We start from the raw sequence: 12,465 nt of genomic DNA, 5'->3' as shown, positions 1-12,465 counted from the left end.
TGCAGTCAGCAAGACATTAGACTGAGGCCCAGAATCCCTTCTTGGTTGTAAACAGAAAATGTTCCCTGAACCTGGTCGATATATCCCAAAACCATTATTACTAAAGCAGATTATCTGGTCATTATTACTTTGCTGTTTGTGGAACTTACTTTGTGCAATTTTATGCCACATTTCTTACATTACAGAAGGGGCATTATATGAAGGGCATTACGTGGGATGTTCTCAGTTTGTGATAAGTGCTGCAAACTTTGTGTTTTTTCCATAGGAAGAGAAAATTGGGAAGGAAGGAGCAGACAGATAATAATTTTTTAAATGAACAGACTCCCTGCTGCATGGGTAGTGTTAAAGAAAACTTGAGATCTTGAATTATCAACACACCACATCTTTTTGATCTATTTCTCTAGATCACAAATTGACACTTTCATTTTAATTAGTTGATCCCTAACAATGAAAATATTAAACTCAGTATCCTGCTCCATCGTCCTGCTTTCTACGTAACGAGAGACTGACAGAAATTCATGCAAACTTTTATTCTATCCAAGAAAGTCATGCTGCAAATCAAAACTATTGGCTGAAAGATTATAGGGGATTGGAGGAATATAGATTTGAGGTTAAAATCATTATGGCCACAATCTAATTGAATGGCAGAGCAGGCTCCAAGGGCTGAGTAATCTACACTTGTTCCTTGTTCATGAAGTCTCTGCATCTGAATGTGCATAACATCTGTAACTTAGCAGTTGAATTGTCAGTTCAAATAAAAATAAACATGTATGAATTGATAATCATTTCAGAGATATGGCTGCAAGAAACTGAAAGCTGAGACCTGAATATTCAAAGGTACATGACTTTCATGAAGAACAGGAAGCTAAGTACAGGTGAAGGAATAGTTCTGTTAATTAAGGATGATATTAGTACAATAGAAACGGATGACTTTAGTTCTAAACATTAAGGTGTAGGAAATCCCATTTGGTTAGAGATAAGAAATAGCAAAGATAGGCAGTCACTTAAGGGAGTAATCAATGGGCCTTGATCTAACTATTCTGTAGGCAGGGTATACAGGAAGAAATAATGGGGGCCTCTGAAAAGAGTACAGTGATAATCACAGTGATTTTCATCAGCATACAGACTGGATGAAACAGATTGCCTAAGGTAGCCTGGAATATTAATTCAGTGTTTTCAGGACAGTTTCTTAGATCAGCATGTTCTAGAACCAATCTGAGAGCAGTGTCTGCTAGAGAAAATGTGCAATGAGACAGGATTAATGAATGACAGCATAGGAAAGGTGTCCCTAGGTTGCACTAATCATAACATGATCGAATTTCACTTTTCAGTTTGAGGAAAAGGAAAGAGGATTGAATACTAGTGTTTTAAGCTTTTAAGAAAGGGCAGTTATGAGTGAATGAAGATGGAGCTGGCTAAAGTGAACTGGAGTCAGTCAGTAAAGATACAGTGATAGATGTTTCAAAATATACAAAACATTCAGCAAAGATATGATCCAGTGTGAGCGAAAGATCCAGGGAAGCACCCACCATATATGGCCAACTAAGGAAGATTGGATTGAAGGTAAGTACATAACCTTAGAGAGAGAGAGAGAGAAAGAGCTGACTAGAAATGTACAAACAGAGTATTTAAAAAGGAAAGTAATAATTAGAGTGAGCAGTGGGAATTAATAACAGAAAATAAGGAAATGGCAGATGAATTGAACAAAGATTTTACAACAAAAGACACAAATAACATCCCAGGTATCAGTGTATTTCAAGAGGTAAAAAAAGATGGGAGAGACATAAAACAATTCTATCACCAAAGAAAGGGTAGTGAGAAAATAACTAGAACTGAAGGCTGAGGAGACCTCAGCTTCTGATAGAGTTCATCTTAGGACTTTTTTTAAGGGAACTACTCAGAAAATGATGCATTGGTTTTAATTTTGGAAAGGTCTTATCAGACTGCCAAGCAGCATATAGCAAATGTAATGTCTCAATTCATATAAAATAGGAGATAGAAAGCAGGCAGCTATAATCTTAAACTATGGAAAATGCGCGAGTCCATTATTAAAGGAGTTATAATCAGGCATTTAGAAATCTCATTCAATTAGCAGAGCCGGCATTGTTTTGTGAAAGGGAAATTATGTTTGATTAATTTGTTAGCATACTTTGAGGAAGTGACAAGCAACATGGAGTCAGATATTACGAGGGGGCATAGCTTTAAATTAAGGGGTGGTAGGTATAGGACCGATGTTAGGGGTAGATTCTTTACTCAGCGAGCCGTGAGTTCATGGAATGCCCTGCCAGTAACAGTGGTGGACTCTCCCTCTTTATGGGCATTTAAACGGGCATTGGATAGGCATATGGAGGAAAGTGGGCTAGTGTAGGTTAGGTGGACTTGGATCGGCGCAACATCGAGGGCCGAAGGGCCTGTACTGCTCTGTATTTTTCTATGTTCTATGTTCTATGTTCTATGTTCTGTGGTTGGAGGGGAATCTATGGGTGCAGTGAACTGGAATTTCGAGAGGCATCTGACAAGGTGCTACAGCAAAGGTTATTACACAGAAAGAGCTCATTGTGCAGGGGATGATGTGTTAGCATGGACAGAGGATTGCGTAGCTAACAGAAAATAGAGATAGGCATAAATAGGTCATTTTAAAATTGGCAAGTGGAGTGCCACAGGGATCAACTATTGACAATCTATATCAGTGACTTGGATGAGCACTTGAACCCACAGTCTTTCTAAAGGAGTCACAGTTGGTGTAGTATCTCTAAGATAACTCAATCAGGGCTCCATCTCCATACTGCTATCCTTTGAGTCCTGCCAAAGGATGCATCTGTGTGAAACAGCATTAGACATAGTTTCAAGTTCTCCTGTCCTTTCTCAACAGGGTCAGGAAGTTGATTAATTCTTAGCACTCAAGCTTGGATGTGGAGATTGAACATGTTGGTTATGTGTCTGCATGGGTTTCCTCCGGGTGCTCCAGTTTCCTCCCACAGTCCAAAGATGTGCAGATCAGGTGAATTGACCATGCTAAATTGCCTAAATGATGGGAGACTGTCAGCACACAGGGAATGGTATCACAGTGTGATTCAGCACTTTGGGGAAAGAAGAGACAGAGAGGAGAGAAACTGGTTCAATAAGTGGCCTATTTGATACTGCTTTGGAAAGTGTGACATTGAGCCTGCAGTTTTCATTGGATTTCTGAAGAATATTCCTTACTCTGATTATTTTACTTTTGCCAGGGGTCCATTCATTTAAGATCTGGCTGTCTTCTTTCGGGAGTGGACTTGATGTCAGCAGCTGTCCTCAGCCAGTACCAGCTCTGTAATGTAATCATCCAGGGACGACACATCAGGTTGCGGGACCTAAAACTGAAGATCTTCAGCATCACAGGGTGTCAGGATGATCTGCAGGTGTAGTATTTGCTAGTCAGTTAACATGAAGAATCCCACTGTGTTTGAAGATGAAGAATGTCAGCGATTATAAGATTCAATGTCACAGAGCACTTGGATGCAAAGTAAAGTTCTCTCTATTCTTTCCAACAGTTTGTCACGTTCCCAATCTCAGGAGATTTCCTACATCTAATACATCTTGCATTTTCAACAGTTGCATTCAAGTGACTCACTTAGTGCCGATGTATTGGACAAATTATTCTTTCCTGGGTTCTGGTAGGGCCAGCGTTGTGACTTGCTCAGCCATTTCACAGAGCAGCTGAGAGTCAACCACATTGCTGTGGATTTACAGTCATGTGTGAGTCAGATCAGATAAAGGTGACAGATCTCTCTGAGTAAAGGACATCAATGTTTGACAATCAATAATCGTCGCATATTCATGATTACTGACATGATCTTTCAGTTCCAAGTTTTGATGTAATTTAAATTCCATCAGCTGCCACGGTGGGGCTTTAACCTATGCCCCAGCAGATTAGACTGTGCCTCGAGATTTCTAGTCCACTCCTTTGGAAGTTATCTTGCATTTGAGCTCATATGTCCATGTTGATGTCTGAGGTGAAAGAGTCTTGCTTTGAAGTACAGATGAATGTATCCAGCTTTCCTCCAAATTAAAGCACTATTTATCTCACATTCGGTGGCCCAAATCTTGTTGGAAAGAAGACGATTAAGAAAAATGCTGTACATTATGATTAGATTAGGTTCCCTACAGTGTGGAAACAGGCCCTTCAGCCCCACAAGTCCACATCGACCCTCCAAAGAGTAACTCACCCAGATCCATTTGCCTCTGACGAATGTACCTAACACTATGGGCAATTTAGCATGGCCAATTCACCTAACCGGCACATCTTTGGATTGTGAAAGGAAACTATAACACCCGGAGGAAACCCATGCAGACATGGGGTGAATGTGCAAACTCCACACTGACAGTCACCCAAGGCTGGAATCAACCCGGGTCCCTGGCGTTGTGAGGCAGTAATGCTAACTACTGAACCACCGTTCAAATCTAAAACTTTGTGGTCCTCTCCTTTATTTTAAGTATTTAGCAAGCCCTGATTGTTGTTCGCTCAGGTCCCAAATGGTCTGTTGACATACTCATACTCACAGTATCAGCTCATACTCGCAGGAAAGTATGGCTCAAAACAGTTTTGAGCTGAAGGTTTGCAACTGATGGATCTCAGACTGGGAGGTTCTACTCCATGAGCCAAAGTGCTAACTTGCACCTGTCCCCTGGTGCATTTAATTCCCATCAGCATCAAAAAAACTCACTCTCCTTCTGATCAGTGGAAAGTCCTGTGGACAAGTCAAACATCTATTTTTAGAGGAGATGGTAGCCTAATGGTATTGTCACTGGAATAGTAATCCAGAGCTCCAGGTGAACGTTCTGGGAACGCAGATTGGAATCCGCCATGACAGACGGCGAAATTTGCAGTCAAGAAAATCTGGAATTAGAAGCCAGTCTAATGGTGACCATTGTCCATTGTTATAAAGAGAAAATCGAGTTCAATAATCTCTTTCATCCCTGGTCTGGCCTACACGTGACTCCAGACCCACAATAATATACTGACTCTTAAATTACCACTGAATTGGCCTGAACAAACCATTAAGCTCAAGGGCAATTAGGGATGGGCAACAAATGCCCTAGCCAGCGGTGCCGACTCCTGTAGAAGAATAAAAGAGCTGTGACTGGGATCCTTTAGCAATAGTTGACCAATCTAAACCATTTCTTGTCTTTGTCCTTGTCCATTTCATCCTGGAGCATGCTTTAGACCCCATGTTGTCCTTTCTAGCCAGTCCATCTCAGTGCTCCAACTTAGGACAAGTGTAATGATCACAGTAGGCGAAAGTGAGGACTGCAGATGCTGGAGATTAAAGTCAAGATTAGAGTGGTGCTGGAAATGCACAGCAGGTCAGGCAGCATCCGAGGAGTGGGAAATCGATGTTTCGGGCAGGAGCCCTTCATCAGGAATCCTGATGCTTGCCTGCCTGAAACGTCAGTTTTCCTGCTCCTGTAATGATGACATTGTTCAGCTTCATTTGTAGCTTCACCCCTCACTCGTTTCCACTGCTGTATTAAAGGAACCACCTCTCTTCAGCACGTGGTGCCATAGATGTCGGTGTAAGATTATGTGATCTTTTACATCCACCTGAGGCAGACATAGTTTAACTTATATAATAGTCGAAAGGAAATCTCCAAACTGCAAATCAATTTCTAGTGACACTGACCCAATAAAGATGGGTCACCAAATTTGTCTTGCCTGAACTGAAATAATCAAGAAGACAGTGAGCCATTCAGCCATGAAGAGCATCTCAGCTCAGCACAATGATGACGGCATGTAAAAAAGGCAGTAAATTACTCATGGCTGACTTTCATCTTCATGTAGATTGGGATAATCAGAGGTAGCCATGAGGAAGAATTAAGAGTGTATTTGGGACAGTGGAGATTTCACTTCTGGGGTTTGAAGGTCCACAGTAACATTGTTGTGGCTTTGGACCTGACTACGTGTACTGCACATAGATGTAATCAATCACAATGCCCATTGATATTTCAGCTTCGGATCTACATGGATGAAACATGCTCAACACAGGTCAGCCCCACCTGAACCATCAAATCCCTTTTCGCTGCCATTTCTGAGCCATGAAATCAATTGAATTGTATTCTTCTCTAATAGGTTCCTTTCGCCAGTGATTCCTCCACTTTCCTGAACATCCCGTGGGCAACATTTTTTTCAAGGACAGGAATAAAGTAAGGCTGCTCTGTGCATTTTCCCTTGCTTACTGTGCACTATTGAAGTGTTGGAATTTCTAGAAGTAGAATCATTCAGTGTAGAAGGAGGTCATTTGGCATGTGTTATTTGATAGTGTCACTGCCTTGGTCCGTCTCTATCTTGCTGTTAGTGTTCCCTTTTCTGGTCCTTATTCACCGAACAAGTTTCCTCACATCTTCATGCCCTTTCCATTCCTAAAATTCATAAAGTTCTTGGTGCAGTAGAGTTTCACAGGTGCTCACGGGTATCTCAGCAAGTGACCATTGTATATGTGTGATCAAAGGCCAGAGTGAACTTTAAAGCTGGTCCTGGTCCTGTCCTCACCTGTACATGTGTTCATCCCACTACTGGATAGCAAGTAACAGCAAGTCCTGGGTTAGACTTGCCTCTCTAAATGTAGAGCGTTGAAACCAATATACGCTGCATACTGCCTCTTGGCAGAGATCAGTACAGTCGGAGTTTGAACACTCTTAATTTGAAGGTAAATTGAGCAGAAAAAAAAGTTCCTTTGTGTTTGGTGGAAGGTGAGTGTTAGTCTATTAGCTTTGTATTCTGTTGTGCTTTACTGATTTAAATACGTCTTTGATACCCTCAATTAGAAAGTGCCCTCCCATGTCCTCATTCTACTAAATTCCACGTCTTGGCTAGTAGATTTTCTTTTAATTCAGGGTTGTGGGCATCACTGGCTGAGCCAGCATGTATTACCCAGAGGGCAGCTAAGAGTCGATTTCATTGCTGTGGGTCTTAAGTCACAAGTAGGACAGACCAGGGAAGGACAGCAGTCTCCTTGCCTAAAGGACATTAGTGAACCAGGTGGGTCTTGAACATTTTTACAAGTTCCAGAGTTGTTATTGAGTTCAAATTCCACCACCTGCCATGGCGGGATTTGGATCCAGGTCCACAGAACATTACCTGGACCTTAATTCTGGATTGGCAATCTCGTGATAATACCACTGGAGCATCGTTGCCTCAGTGTGTAAAGGGAAGTCCAACTGTGTTCTCCAAGACAGGGAGAAGAGATCAGAGAGTTAATTGCAGGTTTCTCAAATGCATAGTGTGGTGGTTAGCCCAAAAAGTAGAATTTATCCTCTATTTGAATAAAAAGAAGAAAAGCATCTGTTACTTCAGTAAGCTTTAAAGCCAGTGCAGTTCCTGCTTAAGGTGCTGCAAAAGATAGGGAGACCAGAACAATGAGAACTGTGCCATTCAGAGATAATGTTGGGGTTCACTTCTTTCACCAGAATTCATACAGTTTAAAAGAGTGAGAGGCGACTTGTTTGAAATATACAAGATCCTCGGCGGTCGTGACAGGACGTGTATGAAAGGGATTAGAATTAGAATCCCTATAGTATGGAAATAGGCCCTTTGGCCCAACAAGAGTAACTCACCCAGACCCATTCCCCTATATTTACCCTTAACTAATAGCCGACACTATGGGCAATTTAGCATGGCCATTTCACCTGACCTGCACATCTTTGGACTGTGGGAGGAAACCCTCACAGGCATGAGGAGAATGTGCAGACGCCACACAAACAGTCACCCGAGGCTGGAATTGAACCCGGGTCCCTGGCGCTGTGGGGCAGCAGTGCTTACTGCTGAGCCACTGTACCCCATCTATTTGCTCTTGGTATTTTAGAACAATCTAAAATATAGAATCACTGTTTTAAAATAAAGGGTTACTTAAGAGATGAAGAGACTTTCTTTTCTGAGTGTTGAGTGTCTGTGGGACTGTCTTGTTCAAAAGGTGATGGAGCCTTTGAATATTTTTAAAAAAAAATTCAATAGATTCTTGACAAGCCAAAGGTTGGAAGATTATAACAGCAGGCTGGACTGTGGTATAATCAGATCACCCATGGCCTGAGTGAAGGGCAAAGCAGACTGAGGGACTTTCTCTTGCTTTTAACTTGTATGTTTGTGCACACAAGGTAGTGACAGGGCCACATATCACTATCACTGCCCTCTCCTCCAACCCAGCCTGAGAGAATGTTTAAGGGAAAAATGCCAGACTGTGAATCAAAGATCTCTGGTTTTCGTAGGAAAGAGGAGCTGTGGGACCCCAGCATTCCTGAAGGCGACCAGTGCCTGCTTAATGCTCGGCTCTTTCCAATCCTGCACGTTTCGGAACCTATTGGGATAGAGGACGTGCTGTGGTTTCTGGAATCAGAGAGAGGACAGTTCTTGAGCAAGTGGCAGTCCGCTTGGCGCCTATCGATGAGAGAAGTCCTGAACTGTCTGGACCAGCAAGCTGAGCTCGCTTGGCGACAGCAGCTCTTCCTTAACCAGGCTCAGCATAAAATCCAGAGTACACTACTGGGCCGCAAAGACAACAGCCTCTGGCCTCTGATCAGGGCAGCCGTTTGTGAAGGTCATGAGCAGCAGATCCTTAACACTCTCGATACAGGTGAGAGCCAACTTTATATGGGTCAGTGTCACTGGAAACCGATTTTCAGTTTGGAGAGTTGCTTAAGTTAAACTATGTCTGCCTCAGGTGGATGTAAAAAGATTGCATTATCCTATACTTAGGTGAGTTCTCTCATCTGTTCTGACCCCCAGCGTTTATCCCTCCACAATAGATACTTAAAAACAGAAGTTGCTGGAGAAATTCAGCAGTCTGATAGCTCTGTGAAGAGAGAAGCAGAGTCAACATTTCAACTCTAGTATGACTCTTCAGAACTGAAAGAGGCTGTGCAAAGGTGCTTTTTGTACTGTTGACACAGGAGGAGAAGTGGGTGGAACAGATGGTGAGACAGCAAAACACAAAATGCTAATGGTAGTAGAAGAGTGACAGAGATGTAAAATAGGTGTAAATGATAAGTGTGAAAAGGAAAAAGAATGGATCCACTGTGCTGATAGCAAAGCTAACAAGAGAAGTGGGAGATGGTCATCAAAATGGAGGACGAAGGTCATGCTCTGAAGTTGTTGTACTCAATATTGAATCTTAGAGGTTGCAAAGTGCCTAAGCAGAAAATCGAGTGTTGTTCTTACAACTTACATTGAGCTTTGGCCCAGGACAAAAATATTGGCATGTGAGCAAGATGCGTTATTGTAATGGCAAGCAACTGGGAGATTGAGATTATTCGTACAGCCAGAGCAGAGGTGTACTGTGAAATGGTGTCCCAGTCTGCATTTGGTCTTGCTGATGTAAAGGAGATTGCATTGTGAGCAGTGAATATCATAGAGGAGATAGAAAGAAGTACAAGTGAAATCCTACTTCACTTGGAAGAGATGCTCGGGATTTCAGACAGAGAGGAGGGATGAGATGAGTTGGTAAGTGTTACACCTTCTGCGATTGCATGCTAACATGCCATGAAGGTGAAGAAGTGTTAGAAGCTACGAAAGAGTGGGCCAGGGTGTCACAGAGAGAACGGTCCCTGTAGAATGCTGACAACCAGACGGAGGGGAAGATGTGTTTGGTGGTGGAATCCTGCTGGAGGTGGTAGAAAAAGCAGAGGATGATCCTTTTAGTAGGGAGGAAAATGAGGACAATGGGAGGGAGGCAGGGAGGGGAAGAGGTGAAGACTGGAAATAGATTATTTAGTTATTTAATGCAGTGCTGTTTGAGGTTTTTGCTATGCTTAAATCAACTGGTGCACTTCCTACCTCACAACAGTCCATTTCAAAAGCATTTGAGTTGTCTGAGGTGAGATATGACGATGCTAGAGAATAACCATTTGTTTTATTCAGACATTTTTCACAATTGTGTTAAACCACATATTCTTGAAAATATCAATCTCTGAATATCAATCAAAATAACTATCAATTTCTAAAACGTTAATGTGTACACATTTTCCCTCTCTCCACCTGCAAATACCGAGGCAGCTCTTGTCCATACACAAGGTAACGTCCAGTCTTGGGCAGTGGCAAGTAACAAGGAATGCCAGGCAATGCCTGCCTAAAAAAAAGTTTTGATTTGATTTGATTTGATTTATTATTGTCACATGTACCGAGATACAGTGAAAAGTATTGTTTTGTGTGCTATCCAGGCAAATCATATTTCACATAAGTGCATCAGAGTAATAAAGCAGAATGCAGAATATAATATTACAGCTAGAAAAAAGGTCCAGAAAAAGATCAACTCTAATAATGGAGAAGTCTGTAAGTCTGATAACAGCAGGGGGGATAAGCTGTTCTTTAATCTGTTGGTATGTTCAAACTTTCATTTCTCCTGCCGAATTTAAGAGAGTGGAAAAGAATATATAAGAGAATCGACCCATTGTCCCTTGACATTCAGTGGTGTTATCGTCACTGAATTCCCCCACTAGCAACATCTTGGGATTACCATTGACCAGAAACTGCACTGGACTAGCCATATAAATACTAATGCTACAAGAGTAGGTCAGAAGTTAGGGATCTTGCTGCAAATAACTCACCTCTTAACTCCCAAAATCTGCCTACCATATACAAGTGTAATGGAATACTGTCCACTTCCCTGAGGTCACTGCAATTTCAACATCACTCAAGAAGTTTAACATCCAGGACCAAGCAACCTACTTGATCAGCACTCCACCTATCACTGTCAATATTCACTCCCTTCCCCACTGATGCTCAGCAGCAGCAGTATGTGCCATCAATGATATGCACCGCAATACCTCACCAAAGCTCCTTCGGCAACACCTTACAAACTTGAGACTACCACCTAGAAAGATAAAGGCAATAAGTACATAGGAACATCATCACCTACCAATCCCAGATGATGAAATTGAACATCACCTCCAGTATTCCAACACAATATTTGACCTTCTAAGGATCAAAGGTGGAACACGGCTCACTGTCTCAGGGCAGCAGTGTTACCAGTCTGCCTGTACGTATCATAGACAAGAGAATGTACGACAAACATTTCGAATCCTTAGAAAAATATCACCAGCACAACCTCTGCTAGGTCCTGCATATCTATTGGAATAAACTGATCCTCTCTCTCTCCTCATTGTCAAGACACTGGCAATGATTAGTCAGTGCAGTTGTGGGCAACATTATTTATTTGTCTGTCACAGGACTTCCAAAACAAGCTCTCTACTCTGACCTTCACCATGGAACATTACCAGGAGGGCAGAAGAAGAAATGCTTCAAGGAAGTACTGAAAGCCTCCCTGAGAAAATGCACTGATGTCTGGCAATCTCTGCCCAAGATGACCCAAGCTAGAGAAAAAAGAGCATTTGTGAACAGGCCAACAACCTTGAGCATCTCCCATAGGCACAGATGGAGGCCAAACACCACTTACCCTCCAAAAGCATTGAGTTGTTCAGTCAGCTGAGGACCCACATCATCAAGGTAGAAGAAAGTCATCCTCTTGAGGGACAATATGTAAGTAGTGGGAGGTATCTACCAGGCAACGCATTCACTTTTCACATGGCCATCCAGTTGAATTTCAGCCCAGATGAAGAATTGCTAGTTTTTTTTGTTGAGTTGAAGCCTAATACTTTTCTTGGTTTGCAGTTGCTACTACCACTGAGGACCTGGGCATCGCAGCCCGAACCCTCGCCTGTGTTGCTGATGTCTTGGGTTGCATGGCTGGAGGGCAAGGAGGGCTCCGGAGTGGACCTGCTGCTAACCCAGCATGGACTGATGCTTTCCACCTACTGGAAAGCAGGAATGTGGTGCTTGGAGTGAAGAGACTGGCGGAGGAGAGGGCCAAATGGCTGAACAGGTAACAATGGATCTTTGTGGTTGAATAAGGTACTGGATGACATATCCACATTTTCGGGGTATGATGAAAGGTATCAGATTTACATCATCATCAGTGATTGGATTTTCAATTCGTGGCATATGGGCTTTGTTACTTTTGTGATGTGTTTAAAAAGAACTACCTTGATTAGATTTTCCAGAACAGTGACTTAATTGCACATATGTTGGAGAGCAGGGACCCCTGGGTTTCTGACAGGGAGTATTGGGACAGTATGAATGGGACAGAAGCACAGTTTAATTGCTTTCCAAGAAAAGGGTATAGAATAGTTCAGGAAATAAATTACTTTAATAGAAAGTTAGTTTGTGCAACTTCCAGACCAGGAGTGTTTGGTTAGAAATTGGCAAATTGTTGAAAGACTGAGAAAGACTAGGCTCTCAATTTTATGAGTATTTATTTAAGAAGACTTCACAGTTTACAAGAATATACTGGGATGGATCAGCTGAGTGCAAGTTAAAAATTTGAGATAGAGAGATAACTATTGGATTTTGATTGCTATAACGTGATAATGTTGAGGAATAGATGAGACTTTGTTTTGCTGTGTATTTTAAGATCTTTTAAATTATGTTTTATAATTGAATAG

General features: G+C 42.0%; 1 protein-coding gene across 2 annotated transcripts in view; it reads left to right on the top strand.

The window, feature by feature from the left end:
- Window positions 1-12,465, top strand: part of LOC132824028 (L-fucose kinase) — a 363,536-nt gene that overhangs the window by 324,174 nt on the left and 26,897 nt on the right. Inside the window, exons 13-17 of one of the 2 annotated variants that reach the window (XM_060838277.1) lie at window positions 3,228-3,398; window positions 5,987-6,022; window positions 6,107-6,180; window positions 8,239-8,603; window positions 11,636-11,846. In XM_060838277.1, coding sequence (XP_060694260.1) covers window positions 3,228-3,398; window positions 5,987-6,022; window positions 6,107-6,180; window positions 8,239-8,603; window positions 11,636-11,846 — 857 coding nt within the window. The remainder of the gene's footprint in view (window positions 1-3,227; window positions 3,399-5,986; window positions 6,023-6,106; window positions 6,181-8,238; window positions 8,604-11,635; window positions 11,847-12,465) is intronic. The other variant, XM_060838278.1, reaches the window with a different exon arrangement.

The sequence above is a fragment of the Hemiscyllium ocellatum genome, chromosome 17, assembly GCF_020745735.1.
Source record: "Hemiscyllium ocellatum isolate sHemOce1 chromosome 17, sHemOce1.pat.X.cur, whole genome shotgun sequence".
Taxonomy (NCBI): Eukaryota; Metazoa; Chordata; class Chondrichthyes; order Orectolobiformes; family Hemiscylliidae; genus Hemiscyllium; species Hemiscyllium ocellatum.
The sequence above is the reverse complement of the archived record's forward strand: the minus strand, read 5'-3'. Positions and strand labels throughout refer to the sequence as shown.